Here is a 20164-nt window from a genome sequence, read left to right as displayed (position 1 = left end):
TGTTGTTCAGCATCTTAGCTGTGGAGGGCAGTGTCACTGGCCCTCACATGTGGGATCCGAACCGGGGCCCTCTGGCGTCCCAAGCGAGTTCTTAACCATTGTGCCACTCGGCCGGCCCTTTGTTTCACTATTTTTAAGCAAATCCTTAACATTGAGTTAGTATGACAGTGATTGATTTATTGTCATAATTGCCAAAAATGGATTATCATACATTGTTTATATCCAAGACCAAGAAAGGGAGATGTTAGCAGCTACTCTAAGGTGTTTATTCTTCACAGCTTAGAGAACAGTACTTGAGAAAGCTAAGGGATGCAAGATTTTTGCACTTTAGAGAGGAATGGTGATGGATTTTGTTTTCTCGTATACAGTTTGACTTACCTATGTCTTGGAGCTCTTTGTTTCTTATCTCTCTCTTTCTAGACATGGAAAGTTTTTCTGTTGCTGGGGCCAGATCATATTTTCCTCTGTGTGCCAGCATGCAGTACAAGGTTGGCAAGGGTTTATAGTTAGAGCAGCTACTCAACAGCCAGCCAGCAGCACGGGCTTGCAGTGCAAATTCCTGAAATTGGAATTAGGTGTCGAAGTGGAATAGAAATAACCCATGGAGATATTCCTTAATCTCTCATAATATTGGTGAACTATAGAATCCACCAACTATTCCAGACTATAGAAAAGTTGATGAGCAATTATTCTGATAATCTAAAACAAATTTCCTAAGAACCACATTGGTAGAAATGATAAAAGCTAACAATAATAGATCATGTTTTATGACTGAGGCAGTGTTTCTAATGGCTTACAGATATTAACTTATTTCTCATAACAAACCTGTTATTACCTTCATTTTACGGATGAGAAAATAGGTTTCTTCAAAACAAGCATATAGTAAAATTTTCCTTCTAGGGGTATAATTCTATTAATTTAAAAATAGGTATAGATTTGGGCGGCCAGGTGGCTCAGTTGGTTAGAGCGTGAGCTCTGAGGAACAGGGTTGCTGGTTCGATTCCCACATGGGCCAGTGAGCTGCACCCTCTGCAACTACATTAAAGACAACGACTTGAGCTGAACTGCCGCTGAGCTTCCGGAGGGTGGCCAGATGGCTCAGTTGGTTAGAGCTTATGCTCTTAACAACAAAGTTGCCTGTTTGACTCCTGCATAAGATGGTGGGCTGCGCCCCCCCGCAACTAGATTGCAAACAGCGACTGGACTTGGAGCTGAGCTGTGCCCTTCACAACTAAGGTTGAAGGACAACTTGACTTGGAGCTGATGGGTCCTGGGAAAAACACACTGTTCCCCAATAAAATTAAAAAGAAAAAAGATAGATTTTTATAATCATCACCATCATCAGATACAGAACAGTTCTATCACCCCTAAAAACTCCCCTCCTATTTTCCCTTTATAATCACCCCACCACACCTATAACCACCAGCAACTACTATAACCCTATAGTTTTGTTGTTTTTGAGAATGTAATACAGATGGACTCATACCAAATATAGCCTTTGGAGGCTTGGTTCTTTCCCTCAGCTTAATGCCTTTGACATTCATATTTCATTTGTTTTTATTGCTGGTTAATATTATATTTATGGATATACCATAGTTTATCCATTCTCCCATTGAAGGATATTTGGTCATTTTCAGTTTGGGGCAATTATGAATAAGCTGCTATCAACATTTGTGTACAAGTTTTTGTGCTTATTTCTCTGGACTATGTAGCCAGGAACGGGATTGCTGGGTCATATGGAAAACATATGTTTATAAGAAACCGCCAATAGAGTTTCTACCATTTTGCATTCCCATTAATGATGTATGAGAATTCCAATTGCTCCACATCCTGTCAGCACTTGCTATTGTCTATTTTTTAATTCTAGCCATTGTAATAGGTGTATATTGGTATCACATTGTGACTTTAATTTACATTTCACTAATGACTAATGATGTTCAAAGATATATCTTCTCTTCAGCTTATTTACCATCCTTATATCTTCTTTGCTAAAGTGTTCGTTTTTATGTTTTGCCCAGTTTTAAATTGGATAATTGTTGATTTTTGAGTTATTTGGAAATTCTGGATACAAGTCTCTTGTCAAATACGTGATTTGCAGATATTTCTTTTCAGCCTATAGATTGTCTTTTCATTCTCATAACTGTCTTTTACAGAACAAAAGTTTTAAATTTTGATGAAGTCTGATTTATCAGTGTTTTCTTTTGTGAATTATACTTTGTAATGTCTAAGAACTCGGCTTAACCCCAAGTCAGGAAGACTTTCTCTTACATTCTTCTGGAAATGTTATAGTTTTACCTTTAATTCTATGATTCATTTTGAGTTAACTTTTTTCCCCCTCTCCTCTCCCTGCCACCCTTCTCCTTTCTCCACCAACCCCACCCCGCTCACACCCAGGAGCCGTTGTTCTCAGTCTAGTTGTGGAGGACGCCTCTCACTGGCCCATGTTGGGATTATGATCATTGTGCTCTTCCCGGCAGTGGGTCATGCCCAGTAGCTCTCTCCAGCTGCCAGCCGCTCAGGGCGCCAGCCCAGCTCCAGGTTGAGCCGTTGTTCACAACCTCAGCTGTAGAGGGCGCAGCTTACTGGCGCGATTTACTGGCGCATGTGGGAATGGAACCGGCAGCCCTGTTGTTCAGAGCTCGCGCTCTTACTAACTGAGCTATCCGGCCCCCCTTGAGTTAACTTTTTTATAATGTGGGGTTAGATGGAGATTCATTTCTTTACGTATGAATGACCAACGGTCCCAACACACATTTGTTTGGGTTTATTTCTGTACTGTCTTCTGTTAAATTGACCTATGTGTAGATCCCTTCACCAATACCAAGCTATCTAATTATCATAGCTTGATAGTAATTCTTAAAATTGAATAGTTTGATTCCTCCCATTTCATTCTTTTTCAAACTTGTTTTAGCTATTCTGGTTCTTTTGCCTTTTCATGTACATTTTACAATCAGCTTGTCTATATCAACAAAAAAGTTCAGCTGGAATTTTGATTAGCATTATGTTAAATTTATAGAGCTATCTTGACTACGTGAGTTTTCTAATCCATGAGTACAGTATATCTGTTTATTTAACTGTTCTTTAATTCTTATATCAGCATTTTGTAGTTTTCAGCATACAGATGCTAATACATGTTTTATTTAGATTTATTTCTAAGAATATTTATTCTTGTGGAGCTATTATAAATTGTATTGTTTTTGAGTTTTGGTGTCGTACATTGCTAGTGCATTAGAACTATACATGACTTTTGTGTGTTGACCTTGTATTCTGCAAGTTTAGAAGTTTTGTTTTTTGGTATATTCCTTACGATTTTCCACATACATTTCCCACACGTTTTATTTCTTCCTTTCTAGTTTATATGTTTTTTTTTTCCTTGCCTCATTGCACAGGTTGATTTTCAGAACAGTGTTAAATAGAAGTGGTGAGACTGGACATCTCTGCCTTGTTCCTGATCATAGGGGAAAGCATTTTATAAGTTCCCTTATATTTTTAGTTTGTGGAAGTTTTATCATGATGGGATGCTGTATTTTGTCAAATGCTTTTCTGTGTTGATTGATATGGTGGGCTTTTTAGGTGTGTTTTTTTTTCATCTTTAGACTGTGAACATGGTGGATTAGGTTGATTAATTTGCAAATATTAAAGCAGACTTTCATTCCCAGGATAAATCTCACTTGTAAGTGGTGTACTATTCTTTTTCTAAATTGTTTGATTTGATTTGCTGGTATTTTGTTGAGGATATTTGCAATCATATTCATAAGGGATATTGGTCTGTAAGTTTTTTTGTGGTACTATCTTGTTCTAGTATCAGTAACTTTAGCCTTATAAAATGAATTGGGAAGTACTCCCTTTTCTTTTATTTTCAGAAAGAGATTGTGTAGCATTAACATTATATCTTTGTTAAATGTTTGGTAGAATTAACCAGTGAAATCATTTGGCTTGGAGATTATATGTTTGGAAGGTGTTAGACTACAGATTCAATTTCAGACCTATTCATGTTACCTGTTTAATCTTGGTATGTTTTGGTATTCTGTAATTTTCAAGGAATTGATCCATTTCATCTAAGTTTTCAAATTTATGTGTGTAGAGTTGTTCTTAGTATTCTCTTATTTTTTAATGTCTGCCAGGTCTGTAGTGTTATCTATTCTTTCATTCCTGATATTGGTAATTTTTGTCATCTCTCTCTCTTTTTTTTTTTTTTTTTTTAGCTGAGCCATCCTGCCACCTGTTGGCAGCTCAGCGGCAGCTCAGTTCAGGCCGGGCATCTAACCGGCGACCCTGTTGCTCAGAGCTGACACTCTTGAGTGAGCTCTTAACCAACTGAGCCACTCGGCCGTCCCCTGTCATCTCTCTTTTTTTCTTAGCCATTCTTGCTAGAGTTTTTATTATAAAAAGTGCTTTTGGTTTTATTGATTTTATCTGTTACATATCCATTTTCAATTTTATTGATTTCTATTTTTACCTTTATTCCTTTCTTTTGCTTGATTTGGGTTTATTTCGCTTCTCTTTTTCTAGCAGCTTAAGTATATTACATGTTTGTTTTAAGGTGAACACACAGTGCAATATATAAATGATGTTTTATAGAATTTACACTTGAAACCGTTATAATTTTACTAACCAATATCAACCTAATAAATTTAATTTAAAAAAATTATTTAAAAAGACAAAAAAAACCCGAAGTTGAGCAAATCACAAGAAGGATAAATTCAAAGCAACCCAAGCCTAGACACATCATAATCAAACTGCTGAAAACTACAAAGAATGAAACTTGAGAGCAGCCGTAGAAAAATAATGCATTACCTTTATGCTCTAGCTGTCATATAGAGCATGTATATACTTTGAACCCCCCATCAATGTTATAATTTTTGTTTTCAACATTAAAACATATTTTAAAGAACTCAAGAGAAGAATAACCCATCGTATTTTCTGAGATATTTGCCATCCTGTTGCTCTTCCTTCCTTCTTGATGATCCAAATTTCTTCCTTTCTTTTCCTCTGAAGAACTTCCTGTACCAATTCTGCTAGAGCAAGTCTGCTCACTATGAATTCTCTTAATTTGTCTGAGAATATCTTTATTTCAACTTTCATTCCTGAATATTTTTCTAAAGTATATCCAGAGTATACAATTCTGATTGACACTTCCTTTCTTTCACTACTTTAAAAGTATTGTACTACTTCCTTCAGGCCTCCATGGTTTCTGGTGAGAAATCATTGTACCCCTCTTGGTAAAGCATTGTTTTTCTCTGACTGCCTTCGAGCAGCATTATCACCTGGGAGCTCTATACAAAGGCAGATCTTTGGTTGCAGTCCAGAACCAGTTTGTTTGGGGTTTTTTTAGAATTTTAAGGGGGTAGGACCAAGGATCTTCATTTTAACAGGAACCTTAGGCGATTATTACATACTTTAAGGTTTGACAGGTGTTTATTATTTTTTTTTAAGATTTTTTTTTTATTGGGGTACTGGGGAGATGGGAACAGTGCTGGGGAATTGGGGGAAGGGGAACAGACAAGTTGCTGTTGTTTTGTTCTTCAGTCTAGTTGTGGAGGACGTTGCTTCACTGGCCCAAGTTGGCACCATCATTGCGCTCTTCCCAGGCGAGGCAGATCAGTCGCCGGCTTCTGGACAGCCGCTCACTGCGGCTGCTGGCCGCTCACGCTGGCTGCTGGCCACATACGGTAGCCCATGGCAACCCAATGCCACAGGGGACTGCAGCCTATGCCGTCGCCGGCGACTCACGGCAGCCCAGCTCCAGGTTGAGCTGTTGTTCAGCATCTTAGCTGTGGAGGGCAGTGTCACTGGCCCTCATATGTGGGATCCGAACCGGGGCCCTCTGGCATCCCAAGCCAGTTCTTAACCATCGCGCCACTCGGCCAGCCCTGACAGGTGTTTATTGAATAGCCTTATTGAATTTTTAAATATTGATTGCTTAACTGCCATACAGTAGAATTGTTTTTGATGTACAATTCTATGAATTTTGACAATTGCATCACACTACAAAATGTGTGGGAATGGAGATCTTGCTTATTTTAACTTTTGTCAGCATTGGACATTTATAAAGTAGCCTAGCATTACTTGTTTTGTTTTTGTCTCTTTTTTTGGCATTACTTGTGATTCAAGAAAATTAGTTGTCTTTGAAATGACTTTACTACAGTATAAGTGCTGTTTTGCCTACTACTTTTAGGTTAAATTCATTAAGAAACATCGAGTTTGCTGCTAAAACTAATTTCCAGAGTTATTCAGTATTCAACAGTAGTGGTTGAGGGCAGTTTTTCTCATTCAGAAACTCTGAGATTTAAAAAAAAAAAAATCACAATAAAACTTTACTGCTGCTCAGCCATTGACCTGCTGTGTGGTAAGGCAAGTCAGGATATTCAGCTTCTGTGTCAGACAAAATTCATGAAACTGATGATGGTGAAGTCCACGAGAGTAAATGAACCATTGTTGACACTACTGGTTCAGTAGCACATGATATATTCAGATATTTTCTGCAAAGAGCCTGCTGATGAATAATACAATGAATAACCATAGCCTTTAAACACATTTTTTCAAGCTTTATAAATTTGTAATCACTTTGAACACATCCTAGCCAATTACACTTCAGGTGATACTGAATTAGTATCTTTTCAGCTGCTTTGAAAATACTTTCACCTGTAGTTGTTCCCTGCAGACTATTCCTAGAAGCTACTTAGTCACTTTAACCCTACCAGACCTGAGGCCCTGAACCTAACTGTCCCGTATACCTGGGCTCCTGAGCATTAAAGAGAAAAAACCAACATGATATAGAAAAATGTTAGTTATATGCAAACAAGTGGTTAGAATAAGATGGAACTTGGCGACATTGTAGAAAATAGGTCTACCTTTCATCTAGCGCCGATATTCCACTTTTGTGTGCCAATCCACCCAGTAGGATGAGCCTTGTTTCACACAGAGGTACTTCTTGCAAAGTGAGCACCAGATGTTGCTCTTCACCTTCTTGCGTGGATTGTCTTTGTAAGACACTCCAGGATTTTGCTTGTTGTACCTGGAGTGCTTTTCCATGCACACAACACAGATATGATTAGATAAGATATGATTAGAAATTACCGAAAAATCGGTACAGCGGTCTGGTAGGGTTAAACAACTACTGAGCAATATCAGTTACATGTTGAATTATCAAGAGCCAAATAAAACTTATCAGAATTGTTTCCCTTATATATATATATATTTTTTGTTTCCCTTATATTTTAATTGACTATAACATTGTCTCATTGTGTTCAACTCTTTGAGCAGCTGTTCTTGCCCAAAGTCCAATAATCTTAAACAAGTTTATTTTGTCTGGACACATTTCTTTGGCTGCTACAATCAAACATGATTTAATTAACTCATCATTGATAAATTTTTTGCTTGGGTCAGAAATAGAAGCTGAATATCTGGATATTCAAAACTTACTTTGGTTCCAGCCTCATTGTCATCATTTATTTTTGACAAGAAATCCTGCTCTAATGAGACATTTCCTTTCGAATTTCTAATTTATCTGACCATTGCTTTACTGTGAACTGAGGATGTTTGTGATGAGTGGTTAGTCTGATCATGTTGACATACATTGCATTCTTTTAGCATAGCTATGTTGTCACTGCATACCAAGCAAAAGGCTTTGCCATCTAGTTCAATAAATAATTTCAATTCCAGTGTGCCTTACAAGTGTGACATTTAAAGTCTGTGTTCCCCTTTTTATTTTGACATGATGAGTATGTACTCTTAATAAAAAAATTAAAATGTTTTGGTGCAGCAATACATGTGGTACTTAAATTGCTGTAGAGTTATGACGGGTTGCTGTTACTTGTATTGTGCTGAGCAGCAGTACAGAGAAATGAGAGTGGCACATACGGTCTCTGTTGCGGCTCCACAACTCCGTAGCTGTGTAAGTAAGCAACCATAGGCAAGACATAAACAAATAAACATTGTGGTGTTCCAGTAAAACTTCATGGACTCTGAAATTTGAATTTTACATAATTTTCATGTGTCATAAATTATTATTCTTAAAAAAAATGTTTCCAACCGTTAAAAAAAATTAGTCCATCATTAAGATCGGTAAAACCAGGGGCCAGCCGAGTGGTGCATTGGTTAAGAGTTGGCTCGGGATGCCAGCTCTGAGCAGCAGGGCCCCGGTTCAGATCCCACATGGGGGCCAGTGATGCTGCGCCCTCTACAGCTAAGATGGTGAACAACATCTCTTCCTGGAGCTGGGCTGCCGTGAGTCGCTGGCGACGACATAGGCTGCAGTGGGCTGCCATAAACTACCATGAGTGGCCAGCAGCCGGCGGCGTAAGTGACCGTGAGCCGCCATTAGTGGCTGTCCAGTGGCCGGCGAGCGACTGCCTCAGCTGGGAAGAGCGCAATGATAATACCAACATGGGCCAGTGAAGCGACGTCCTCCACAACTAGACTGAAGAACAAAAGGACAGCAACTTGTCTGTTCCCCTTCCCTGATTCCCCAATGCTGTTCCCCTCCCCCAATTCCCCAATAAAATCTTAAAAGAAAAGAAATTCTTTAGGCTGAATAGAAATGATACCAAATGGAAACTAGGAACTTCAGAAATGAAAGAGCAACAGAAATAGTAAGGTTTCTGGTAAATATAAATATCATTTTTTTCTCCTGTTAAAAATATGACTGTATAAAATAAAATTTATAATTTTTTTGGCTAAAGTATTTTATATATTGGGTTGTTGGAAAAGTCATGATGTATTTTTTCTGTTTTTCATTGCAAAAATGCTTCATGACTTTTCTGCTAATCCAATAGAAAAATACGTACAACAACTAATCCATGAAGGGGGCGGTTAAGGAAACTTTGATGGTAAGCTTCTTTATTTTACTGGAAGTAATAAAACAATATCACTAAGTACACTGTGAAAGGTTAGTTATGTATACTGCAACCCTTGAAGGGAAAAAAAACCTCAGGATATATAGCCAAAAGCTAATAGATAAGTTAAAATGAATGGAATACTTAAAAAAAAAATTTCAAATAACTCAAAAGAAGGCAAAAAAGGGGTGAGAGAGGAAGGAAAACCAAGGAAGAAAAAACAGGAAAAAATAATATAATGTTAGCCTTAAATCCAACTGTATTAAAAGTTACATGAAATTCTAAGGACCTAAATACATCAATCAAAAGAGATTATAAGGTTGGATAAAGAATAAGAACCAAGTATATGCTGTCTGAAAGAACCCCACTTTAGATAAAGATATAGATAAGTTATAAAGAATGAAAAAAAGGTACCATGCAAACGCCAATCAAAAGGAAGCTGGAGTGGGGCCGGCCGAGTGGCGCGTTGGTTAAGAACTGGCTTGGGACGCCAGAGGGCCCCGGTTCGGATCCCACATATGAGGGCCAGTGACATTGCCCTCCACAGCTAAGATGCTGAACAACAGCTCAACCTGGAGCTGGGCTGCCGTGAGTCGCCGGCGACGGCGTAGGCTGCAGCCCCTGTGGCAGTGGGTTGCCATGGGCTACCGTATGTAGCCAGCAGCCAGCGTGAGCGGCCAGCAGCTGCAGTGAGCAGCTATCCAGAAGCCGGTGACTGATCTGCCTCGCCCGGGAAGAGTGCAATGATGGTGCCAACTTGGGCCAGTGAAGCAACGTCCTCCACAACTAGACTGAAGACCAAAAGGAGAGCAACTTGTCTGTTCCCCTTCCCCCAGTTCCCCAGCACTGTTCCCATCCCCCAATTCCCCAATAAAAATCTTAAAAAAAGAAAAAAAGAAAGCTGGAGTGGCTATGTTAATATCAGACAAAGTAAACTTCAGACCAAGGGCTAGTACCAAGGATGAAGGACACCACCCCAAGGGTCAATTCACCAAGTAGACATAACAATCCTAAGTATGTATTCCCAAAACAACAGACCTTCAAACTACATGAAGATAACCTGAACTGGAAAGAGAAATAGAGAATTCCACAATTATATATGGAGATTTCAACACTCCTAGGAATCAGTAGAACAAACAGACCGAAAAAAGACCTGAACAATACAATTAAACTCTTAACCTCATTGACAGTTCAAGATCATGCCATCAAAAACCAACAGAATGCACGTTATTTTCATGAGCTTCATTTTTTTTATACATATGTATTATTTTATTTATATATATATATATATATATATATTAAATTAGTTTCAGGTGTACAACACAGTGCAATAGTTATACTTTTTACCCCTCAAAGTGACAACCCACCTACCCCAATCTGCCAACCCACTTCCCCCTCCCCATATTGTACATATCTATTACAATTCCATTGACTCCACTTCCACAGTACACATCCCGTGAATATATATATATATATATATATATATATATATATATTCAATTATAGTTGACATACAATATTATACAACATCAGCTTCAGCTGTACAGTGCAGTGATCAAGCCTCTACACTGTCCATGAAGTGGTCTCCCTAACAAGACATGTGACCATCTGAAACCCTACGAATATTTACATTATTAAATTTTATTCCCCGAACTGTCATTTTCCTATGGCAATATTGTAGTTACCATTTTATGCTGTCTAATCCCTTCCCCTTCTCCCTCATCCCCACCCCTCTCCCAACTAGCAACCATCGGTTTTTCCTGTGAGCTTCAGTTTTGATAATTTCTGTTGATCTGTCTTTAAGAGATCACTGGTGTTTCTACTCCTTGTTTCTGATCTGTCTCACTCACTTGCAAGTGTCTATGCTTTAGGGGTTATGTCAAGTTCTCCTGTGCTTATCGCCAAGTTTAGGGATTTGTGGTTGGTGTCATTTTCCAACAGGCAGCAGGGAATAGGGACCTTCAGCTCCATGAGAGTGTATTTAGATTTTTCAAAAATGGATGTGGGAAAAATAAACAATATAAATATTCAGTGTCCTTTATCTCAATCAGTTTTGGTGATGCTGAAGCCACCAGCTATTTCAGAATATTTGAAGGTTGATATACACCTATTGCTAATTACTACCTAAAATACATATACTTAGAAACAAAACTGGGCTACTGTGTGGCATATTTATTTAATGATGACAACCAGGAGAATGATATTAATAATAGCTAACCTTTATTGGGTGCTCATTACGCACCACATAGACTTTCCAATGCTTTGATGCATTAACTCATGTATTCCTCATAATAACCCCACTTTCATCTCCGTTTTACAGATGAAAAAACAGAGGCATCAAGAAGTTAATTAACTTGTAAAAGTTTACTCTGCCATTAAGTGGTAGAATCGGGATTGAAGCTTGGCAGCTTAATTCTGTAGCCTGGGCTCTTGGCCAAAACACTTTGCTTTCATTAGACTGGCAACGTGGGTTTTAGGAGTTAATGAGACTGCAACAAAACCTGTTAAGAGGTATCCTGGGGAAGGGGACATATAAGCTGAGTGGCTTTAATGTTTGTTTTGTAAGCCAAGTGTCAAGAGCTAAGAGGGTCTGGGATGCAGGTAAAGCAGACTACTGCCCGTGGTTTGTTTTTGTAAATCCCATCTTCCTTCCCAGCCAAGAATGGTTTTTACATTTAAAGGGTTGTAAAAAGAAAAATAAAAAAGAATGATATTCGGGGCTGGCCGAGTGGCTCAATTGGTTAAGAGTCAGCTTGGGAGCATGAGCTCTGAGCATCAGGGCCGCCGGTTCAGTTCCCACATGGGCCAGTGACACTGTGCCCTCTACAGCTGAGATGGCGAACAACAGCTTGACCTGGAGCTGGGCTGCCGGCGACGGAGTAGGCTGCAGCCCCTGCTGTCGTGAGCTGCTCTGAGCGGCTGTCCAATGGCTGGCGACCGACTACCTTTGCCTGGAAGAGCGCAATGATCATAATACCAACTTGGGCCAGTGAAGCGGCGTCCTCCACAACTAGACTAAAGAACAAAAGGACAGCAACTTGTCTGTTCCCCTTCCCTAATGCCCCAATGCTGTTCCCCTCCCCCAATTCCCCAATAAAATCTTTAAAAAAAAAAAAGAGCAATATTCAATGGAGACAGTATGTGGCACACAAAGCTTAAAATATTATATTTACTATCTGTCCCTTTGAGAAAAGGTTTGCCAACCCCTAGGTGAAAAGAGAAGGAGGACAGAGAACCAGCACGTGCAAAGGCCTGGAGGCTTCTTTGTGAGATCAAGTGATTTACACAGCTGGCGATTACAGGGAAGAGAGGGTTTGGGGTGGGGGTGGGGGTGGGGGGGAGAATGAGCAAACAGACAAGGAAGATTCCTCTATATGTGGCTTCCCAAGAATCTAGATTTTATCCTAAAGGCATTGGGCAGCCATGCACATGTTTTGACCAAGAGAGGAACATAATCAAACTTCAACTCTATCAAACATATGAAGAAACAAGAACATTCTATAGGATGACCACTGTATTAAATGCCTATTTAATATGAATTTGCCTTATATTCTGAATTCTCAAAATCCCTTGGATGACTAGTGACCCCTATTGCTTGATAAAGCTGATCAGGCGGGTTTAAACCAGAAACCTGTCTTCATGCTGAGTCTGTGAAGAGATCCACAGCTCACAGGGACACCTTGTAGCGGGGAGCAGTGGGGAACCAGAAGGCCTGAGCCCCAGGCCCGGCTCTGCTCCTGGCTTGTGTGGTCTCCAGTCATTTCCTTTACTCATTGAGAGGCTGAATGGCCAAGTGGTTAATCGGCATGGGCTCAGCTTTGCAAACTGCCTCTATTCATCTTACAGTCTGTGATTTGCTATGTTCTCTGCACACTGTAGTCATCTGGGAGAGAGAGTTTCCCTAAAACCCTTCCTCCACAGACCCTGATTTATAGATCCAAGACTGGGGCCTGGGTGTTGGTATTATTTTAATTTATTGGGGTCACATTTGTTAATAACATAAATTTCAGGTGTACAACTTTATAAGGCAACATATGTATACTCCATTATGTGCTCACCACCCAAAGTCTAGTCTTCCATCACCGTATATTTCACCCCCTTTACCCTCTTCATCCTCCCTGCACCCACTTCACCTGTTGTCTGTGTCTGTGAGTTTGTTTTGTTTGTCCATTTGTTGCTTTCTGTTTTCCACATATGAGTGAAATCACATGGTTCCTGACCTTGTCCATCTGTCTTATTTCACTTAGTACAATACTGTTAAGATCCACCCATGTTACCACAAATAACAATATTTCATCTTTTTCATGGAAGAGTAGTATTCCATTGTATACATGTACCACATCTTTATCTAATCACGGCATTATGTATTTTTAAAAACCCCAATGATACCAGTGAGTGAGCAGATGGAAAGCCACTGTCCTACCTTGTTTCCCCAAAAATAAGACTGTGTCTTATATTAATTTTTGCTCCAACAATCTACATTTACTCATGTACAAAAATCTACATTTATTCAAACAATCATGTCTGGCTGATGATCTTAACTGGAGCTTATGTTTGGGGTAGGGCTTATATTACGAGCTTCCTGAAAAATCATACTAGGGCTTATTTTCTGGTTAGGTCTTATTTTCAGGGAAACACGGTAGTAATGAAGAACCCAGACTCTGGGCGAATAACCCTGGCTGCTCTGGACTAAATGGATAATCATGAGCAAAACACTTACAATCTCGATGTTTCAGTATTCTCAACTATAGGACCTCTTCTTGGGTGATTGTGAGGATTAAATGAGGCAGTTCCTCTAAAGCATGGGATGTGGCACTTGACTTCTCACCACTTTCTGTTCCCCATTTGCCCCAGGTTCCCTCTGACCCTCATTCTGAGTGGCCAGTGCAGCTCTGTCAACCCCCAGGGCTAAGAGCAGGCCTCATTTTCTCCACTGAGCCCATCCAGCTGCCTCCCTTATTTGAGGGACCCTTCCATGTTCTCCAAAGGACCCTGCTTACCCTCTGTTCGGGCGTCGATCAGAGTGTGGTATAATTGCTGATTTTCTAGTTGGTCTCCCACACTAGGCACTGAGCAGATAGAGACCTGGAAAGTATATTCCTTTTAGAAGGTGATCCATTAATGTTGGGTAAGTGGGAGAAAACTCTTTCACTGCTAATTATATGGCCTAGTTAATACTTGTTCTTGGTGGTGCATACATTCTGTGGACTCCACAGCAGTGGCCTGTGTGCAGGGTCTTGGGAGGGGGTGGGTACACTTCTGGAGAAGAGAGAACCTCTCTACGTGGTGCTAAACGGCTCTGCCTTATTCAGAGACCAGGCTTAGCTCTTTCTTGAGTTCTTTCTCTTCCACAGATGACCTTGAAGTTGCTTGGGAACAGCAAATGTTGAGAACAGTGAATAACCTTGAGGAAGAACCCAAGAAATTGAACGCCTGGCCTCCAATCCTGCCAAGGGTCGCGCACTGAGCCAGCACTTCACACAGATGAGAAATACAGAGGGTGCCAAAAAAATGTATACACATTTTAAGAAAGGAAAACTATTAAAGTTGTAATAATATATACCAATAACAAAAAATGAATACAAGTCACTTTTGACTTCTGCAATTACAAGAGGTGCTCAAAGTGGTTACCATCAGCACCCAGACACTTCTGATTACGGCAAACTACTGCTTGAGCAGCGTTGACCAAAGTCTCCACTTGTATGCATTTTTTTGGCACCCCTGGTATAGTAGCATCACGGGCTTCTTTAATCTTTCATTATGTCCTTGTGGGAAGAGGGATGTACCATTTGAGCCTCCTCTGGCTTCAGGAAGAACATTCAACAGCGATTAAACCTTTCAGAAGGGTAGTCTTAATGTCTAAGTATATGTTATTACCCAGGCCACAAATTATAAGTAAGTAGCCATAATCCTGGCCACCTAGATGTCTTACAAGATGCATTTGCAAGATACATGATACTAGAAGACGTTGGTGCAGTGGCAGCGGTTTTCCACTACTCATATAATCCTAACAACAATCTTATAATGTTGGTGCTGTTATCCGAATAGTGAATCGCAGGAATGAAGCCTGTAAGGGATAATTAACGTCACCATGGTTAGACATATATAGCAGTGCCAATATATAGCAAATGTACAGCAAATATATAGCAAAGTCCGGTTTTGAAACGAAGTGTCGCCCGAGTCCATTTTTAACCAGTACATTCACTGCCTCTCCTTTCCCAAGATGCAAATGAGCGCATTAGGAGCCATGAGGTGTGTGAGGACTGCTGGGTACAGCTGTGGAGGCTGACCCATGCATGTGGGCATCCTTCCAGCATAGCCTAGTGGTAGCTGGAATCCAACCCACACTCCACCTGCTAAGCTGTGTGTGTGGCCGCATCTGCCTGGGGGAAGGAACACCTTTTTCCAATTTGCACAGAGATATATTCCCTTTCTCTCATGGCTTCTTTCTTATTACCTTGTTCTGCCTTCTCAGGTCCCTGCCTTTCCCTAGGAAAAGAGAAGAAAATGACCAAGTTCCAGGTGAGTTGGATTTCAATTTCTGTCATTTTACATGAAATTTCACTTCTCAGTAAGTAGACACTTTTTTTCTCTTCTTTGGCAAGTATAAAGAATGACAGCAGGGCCGGCCGAGTGGCGCGATGGTTGAGAACTGGCTTGGGACGCCAGAGGGCCCCGGTTCGGATCCCACATATGAGGGCCAGTGACACTGCCCTCCACAGCTAAGATGCTGAACAACAGCTCAACCTGGAGCTGGGTGGCCGTGAGTCACTGGCGACGGCGTAGGCTGCAGCCCCTGCTGCAGTGGGTTGCCATGGGCTACCGTGTGTAGCCAGCAGCCAGCGTGAGCAGCCAGCAGCTGCAGTGAGCGGCCGTCCAGAAGCCGGCGACTGATCTGCCTCGCCCGGGAAAAGCACAATGATGGTGCCAACTTGGGCCAGTGAAGTAACGTCCTCCACAACTAGACTGAAGACCAAAACGACAGCAACTTGTCTGTTCCCCTTCCCTAATTCCCCAGCGCTGTTCCCATCCCCCCAATTCCCCAATAAAATAAAAAAAATTTTTTTTTAAATGACAGCAGATATTTAATACCATTTATATGACGTTTTTTGTTTAATTTTAAAGTTGTTTTATTTTTTAAATCACATTTCACAAATAATAATGTAAAAGAGAATAGCAATTTAAAAAATGAAAAAACCCACGTTTTTACCCTGCTTAGAAATCACCTATTTTTTCCCATAGTCCTTTTTTATGTGCGTTTATAACCATACTTGCAATAATAGATATAATTTTCAATTGGTTTTTATTTTCACTTAAAATTATAGCTCTTAATTTTTGTCATTTAATATTATTTCAATGAACGTAGTACCCGCCCCCACTTTTTAACTATTCCCAATTTACAAATTTTTAATTCTCAAGGATTCTTACAGTTTTATACAACAGTATCTGTTTTCTTACATATAATCTTTACTAAAAAAGCAATTCTGAGAGAATTCTAATATAATTTGTCCTTAATGTTCCAAGGACTCAAAACTAAAAAAGTTTTGTTTTTCATAAGTGGTGCCTCTGGTACTTGTCAAAAGAATACCTAGAAGATGGTTTTGTCTAACACAAGCAGACTGAAGCTGAACTCGGAAAAAAAAGATGTTTGCATACATAAGGAGCTAGATTCTTTGTTTCCAGGACCTGAAACTTTCTGTGTGTGTGTGTCTGTGTATGTTCGTGTGCCTTTGTGTGTTTCACCATTCGTGTATTAATTTATTTTATTAGAGTAATTCAGGTACTTGGTTTAAAATTTTTAATGAGACTATAGGATGTGCATGCACTTTCCATCTATCACTTTATTCACTGCTCTGAGGGGGACTTAGAATCTTCTGCACTGTTAACGTGAAGATCAGAAGGTTCGTATAAGTTCAAGTTCTGTTCACGTTCCTACAGAAGACAAGTGTTCGACCAACTCCAGAGCCTTTGCCTTCTGGGTCAAGAGTATCAGGCCTACCGACTGGGTGAAAAGAGTAGCGGAAAATCCCCAAAACCAAACCAGAGTTCTCATTAAAAGACCAAGACTTGAGGTTGTGATGTTTGGAACTCCAGCCAGAACAAATACTGTGTTGCACAGGTCTTTATGTAAAAAATTCAAATTCCCTTACAGCAAAAAGTTAGAAGACAAATAGCAAAGTAGAATGAAAAAATATAACATACATGGAAGAAAAGAACTTACTGTCCCCAAAATGAATATTACTACAAAACAAGAGCTAGAGATGACCAGCAAATATATAAAAGGAGAATGATCTTCATTGCTAATCAACTTTGTGAAAAAATTTCAAAATAACTGGTTTTCACTTTCCAAATTTACTTCTGGTATTATCAAAGATTTCTTTTTTTTTAAGTATTTATGTCCAGTGTTGACCAGGGTATAGAGGTTTAGGGATTTACACTTTCTTGGATGAAGAATAAGTTGGAAACATATTTTTGGAGGAAACACCTACCATTATGATTCCAAGACTTTAAAGGTTATTATTCTTCAACATTACTATTTCTACTTTTTGGAATTTATTTTAAGTAGTTAATCAACAGAGTTCCAGGCACTAAGGTCTCTGTGTTTTTTTGCAGCGTTTGTTTATAATAGATCATTTAAAACTTAAGTAAGCAGCATTATTTGGATCAGTTTCATTATCTTCTAGATCATCAATTCCTTGAATTACTGTGCAGCCCTGAAATGGGATGACTGATGATGGTAGTAATAATCCCAATAATAGCTAATATTTATTGGGTATTTACTATGTGCCAAGCACAGTTCCTAAGTACTTTACCTATAGTCACTCATTTTATTACCAGCACCCTAAGGTATAGGTGTCAGTATGCAAATCAGGAGCAGATGAACTTGTCCAAGGTCACGTAGCATTCCAATGTGAACACAGGCAGTCAGGCTCCAGAACTGTGCCCGTACTCCAATCCCATTAATGCAGACACTCCAGATGGGCCACAGAGGACGAGTTCCATACTTGAACAGAAAGGGTGACTGACAGCCTGTGAGTCTGGCAAATTAAGTAAGTCATGTGTGTGTATAAATGAGGGCAAACAGACTGCCTCACACAGTGTCAAAACTAAACCTTTTCTGGAGCAAATGGCATTATTAATAAAATTTAAAATATTAGCAGCCAATGATGCAACAGAGTTCCAGGGACTTACCTATAAGTGTGCTGACAAAAGGTAGCAATGTAAAGTGCAAGGATTCCTTTCAGCACTTTGGTTGGATGGAATTAGCAGTGTGGGAGGCAAACAGAAGGCAGCTACTTAAGTGTGACTCAGGCTCCTCGGAAGCCAGAACAGCTTCCCATCGTTTACACTTTCTCAGTGCCTCTCCTGTTCCATAAACGTAGTCTGTGTGTGTGTGGTGTTGTAGGAGGCGGTGATGTTCAAGGACGTGGCCGTGGTCTTCACGGAGGAGGAGCTGGGGCTGCTGGACTCCGCCCAGAGGAAGCTGTATCGAGACGTGATGCTGGAGAACTTCAGGAACCTGGTCTCAGTGGGTGAGGACAGGCGCCCTTTCAGCTCAGTGTCAGCTTCTGGGGTGTCTTTGTGGGCTCAGTTTTCTGAAGCTCTAGGACTCCTGAAATCATTCTCTGAGCTTTGGCACCTGGGAGTCCTAATAATCCCAGGGCAACACAGACATAATGTTTCTGATGTTACTGTGCAGGCAAAAACCTGTCCTTTGAACTATAAATGTCCTTGAACCATATATTGTGGTCCTGCCTCATTGGTTTGTCATAATCAGTTTAATGAGTTGCTCTAGCTTTTCTCAGGGTGCCTGTAACTGTTCATTAACTTGATTTTTTTCAGAGGTATTTTGTTTTTTTGCTTTAACAATGTATTTGTAAGTAACTTCATACTTAACATTTACAAAAGTGAAAATGGAGACCAGTCACACCCATATAGCTTCCACCTAGATTTACCTGTGGTATCATTTTACCCCTTTGCTTTATCATTTATGCTCGTGTTTTTTTTTCTGTCCATATAACTTATGTGTGTGTAAGTGAAAACATATGTATATTCATAATATTTCTTTCTGAACTATTTGTGGGTAACTTACATACACTATGTCCCTTTACCTCCAAATGCTTCAGTGTATATGCAGTTTAGAAGTCCTCAAGACTATACTCTCTCTGACACCAGCTGAGAGCTCAGGGTCCCCAGGACTACCTTCAACCTTGATGATTAGCTAGAAGGACTCTCAGAACTCACTGAAAGCAGTTATACTCATGGTTACAGTTTATTACATGGCAAGGAAACAGGTTAAAATCTGCCAAAGGCAGAGGCGCCTGGGGTGGAGTCCAGGAGTTTCCAGCATGAACTTCCAGTTGTCTTCTTCCCTGGAGTCGCGGACAGCACCAACTCTTCCCAGTAACGATGAGTGACAGTACACACGGAGTGCCACAACCTGAGCCTTGGTGTCCAGAGCTTTTATTGGGGCTCCGTCGTATCCATGTGGTTGGACACCTGTGTGACTGACCTTGGTTTCCAGCCGCTCTGGAAATCAAGCTGATAGCACGTGGCCAAAGTCCCCATCACACATCACATTGTTCAACTATCTGGTGTGGCCCAAGGCCTCCAGGTAAAAAAGACACGCTCATCAAGCAGGACATTCCAAGGACTTAGTGATCCCCTGCCGAGAGCTGAGGGCAGGGACCAGACCTCTTTGGGCAAGGCTAATTCTTTACTGAATAATGTGTTTTGTAGAGATAGGAATATTCTCTTATGTATCCCCAGTGTAGATAGAATACTTTTATCCACTTTATCATTTATGCTCTAATTTTATCAACAGAGCCAATTATATTCCTTACAGCATATTTTTCTCCCTCCAGAGCAAGATCTAGTCTAAAATCTAGTCTAGCTGTCACGTCTCTTTGGCCTCGTCTAATTAGGAACATTTCCACAGTATTTCTTTATCTTTTATGACAGTGACATTTTTGATGAATAATGTTACCCCTCCCCCCCGTTTTTAGTAGAACGTTCCTAATATTCATAATTAAATCAGATGATCCTTCCTGACTGCACCGCTGCATTGGTAGTGGTGTGTCCTTTTGAGACAATCACATCTCGGTGTCCAATTTCTCCCCTATAGAATTGCTGCTTTTTTCTTCCTGCAATCATAGGGCACCGCTTTTTAAGGCCACACAGATATTTCGCATATAATGATGATTCTTGCCTTATCCAGTCTTCACCATGATAGTTACAAAATGATGATTTCCCGACTTAGTACTTCCTCCACATTTAGCAGTCAGTACTTGGCATTCCTCAGTAAGCAGGAGGCCCCCCCCCCCCCC

The 20164-nt window shown here is 40.2% G+C and overlaps 2 protein-coding genes across 6 annotated transcripts in view; both read left to right on the top strand.

Annotated features, from left to right (window-relative positions):
* Positions 1 to 20164, top strand: part of ZNF235 (zinc finger protein 235) — a 61983-nt gene that overhangs the window by 4447 nt on the left and 37372 nt on the right. For both annotated transcript variants that reach the window (XM_019626256.1, XM_019626257.1), the window contains exon 2: positions 15313 to 15344. The gene's annotated coding sequence lies outside the window, so the exon portion shown is untranslated. The remainder of the gene's footprint in view (positions 1 to 15312; positions 15345 to 20164) is intronic.
* Positions 1 to 20164, top strand: part of ZNF112 (zinc finger protein 112) — a 39199-nt gene that overhangs the window by 4447 nt on the left and 14588 nt on the right. For 2 of the 4 annotated variants that reach the window (XM_019626237.1, XM_019626236.1), the window contains exons 2-3: positions 15313 to 15359; positions 18244 to 18370. In XM_019626237.1, coding sequence (XP_019481782.1) covers positions 15345 to 15359; positions 18244 to 18370 — 142 coding nt within the window. In that variant the 5' untranslated portion in view covers positions 15313 to 15344. Of the gene's footprint in view, positions 1 to 14191; positions 14351 to 14512; positions 15360 to 18243; positions 18371 to 20164 lie in introns of those variants that run through there. The other 2 variants (XM_019626235.1, XM_019626234.1) reach the window with 2 other exon arrangements.

The sequence above is a fragment of the Hipposideros armiger genome, unplaced genomic scaffold, assembly GCF_001890085.2.
Source record: "Hipposideros armiger isolate ML-2016 unplaced genomic scaffold, ASM189008v1 scaffold_664, whole genome shotgun sequence".
Classification (NCBI taxonomy): Eukaryota; Metazoa; Chordata; class Mammalia; order Chiroptera; family Hipposideridae; genus Hipposideros; species Hipposideros armiger.
This window is presented reverse-complemented; position numbering and strand designations above follow the sequence as displayed.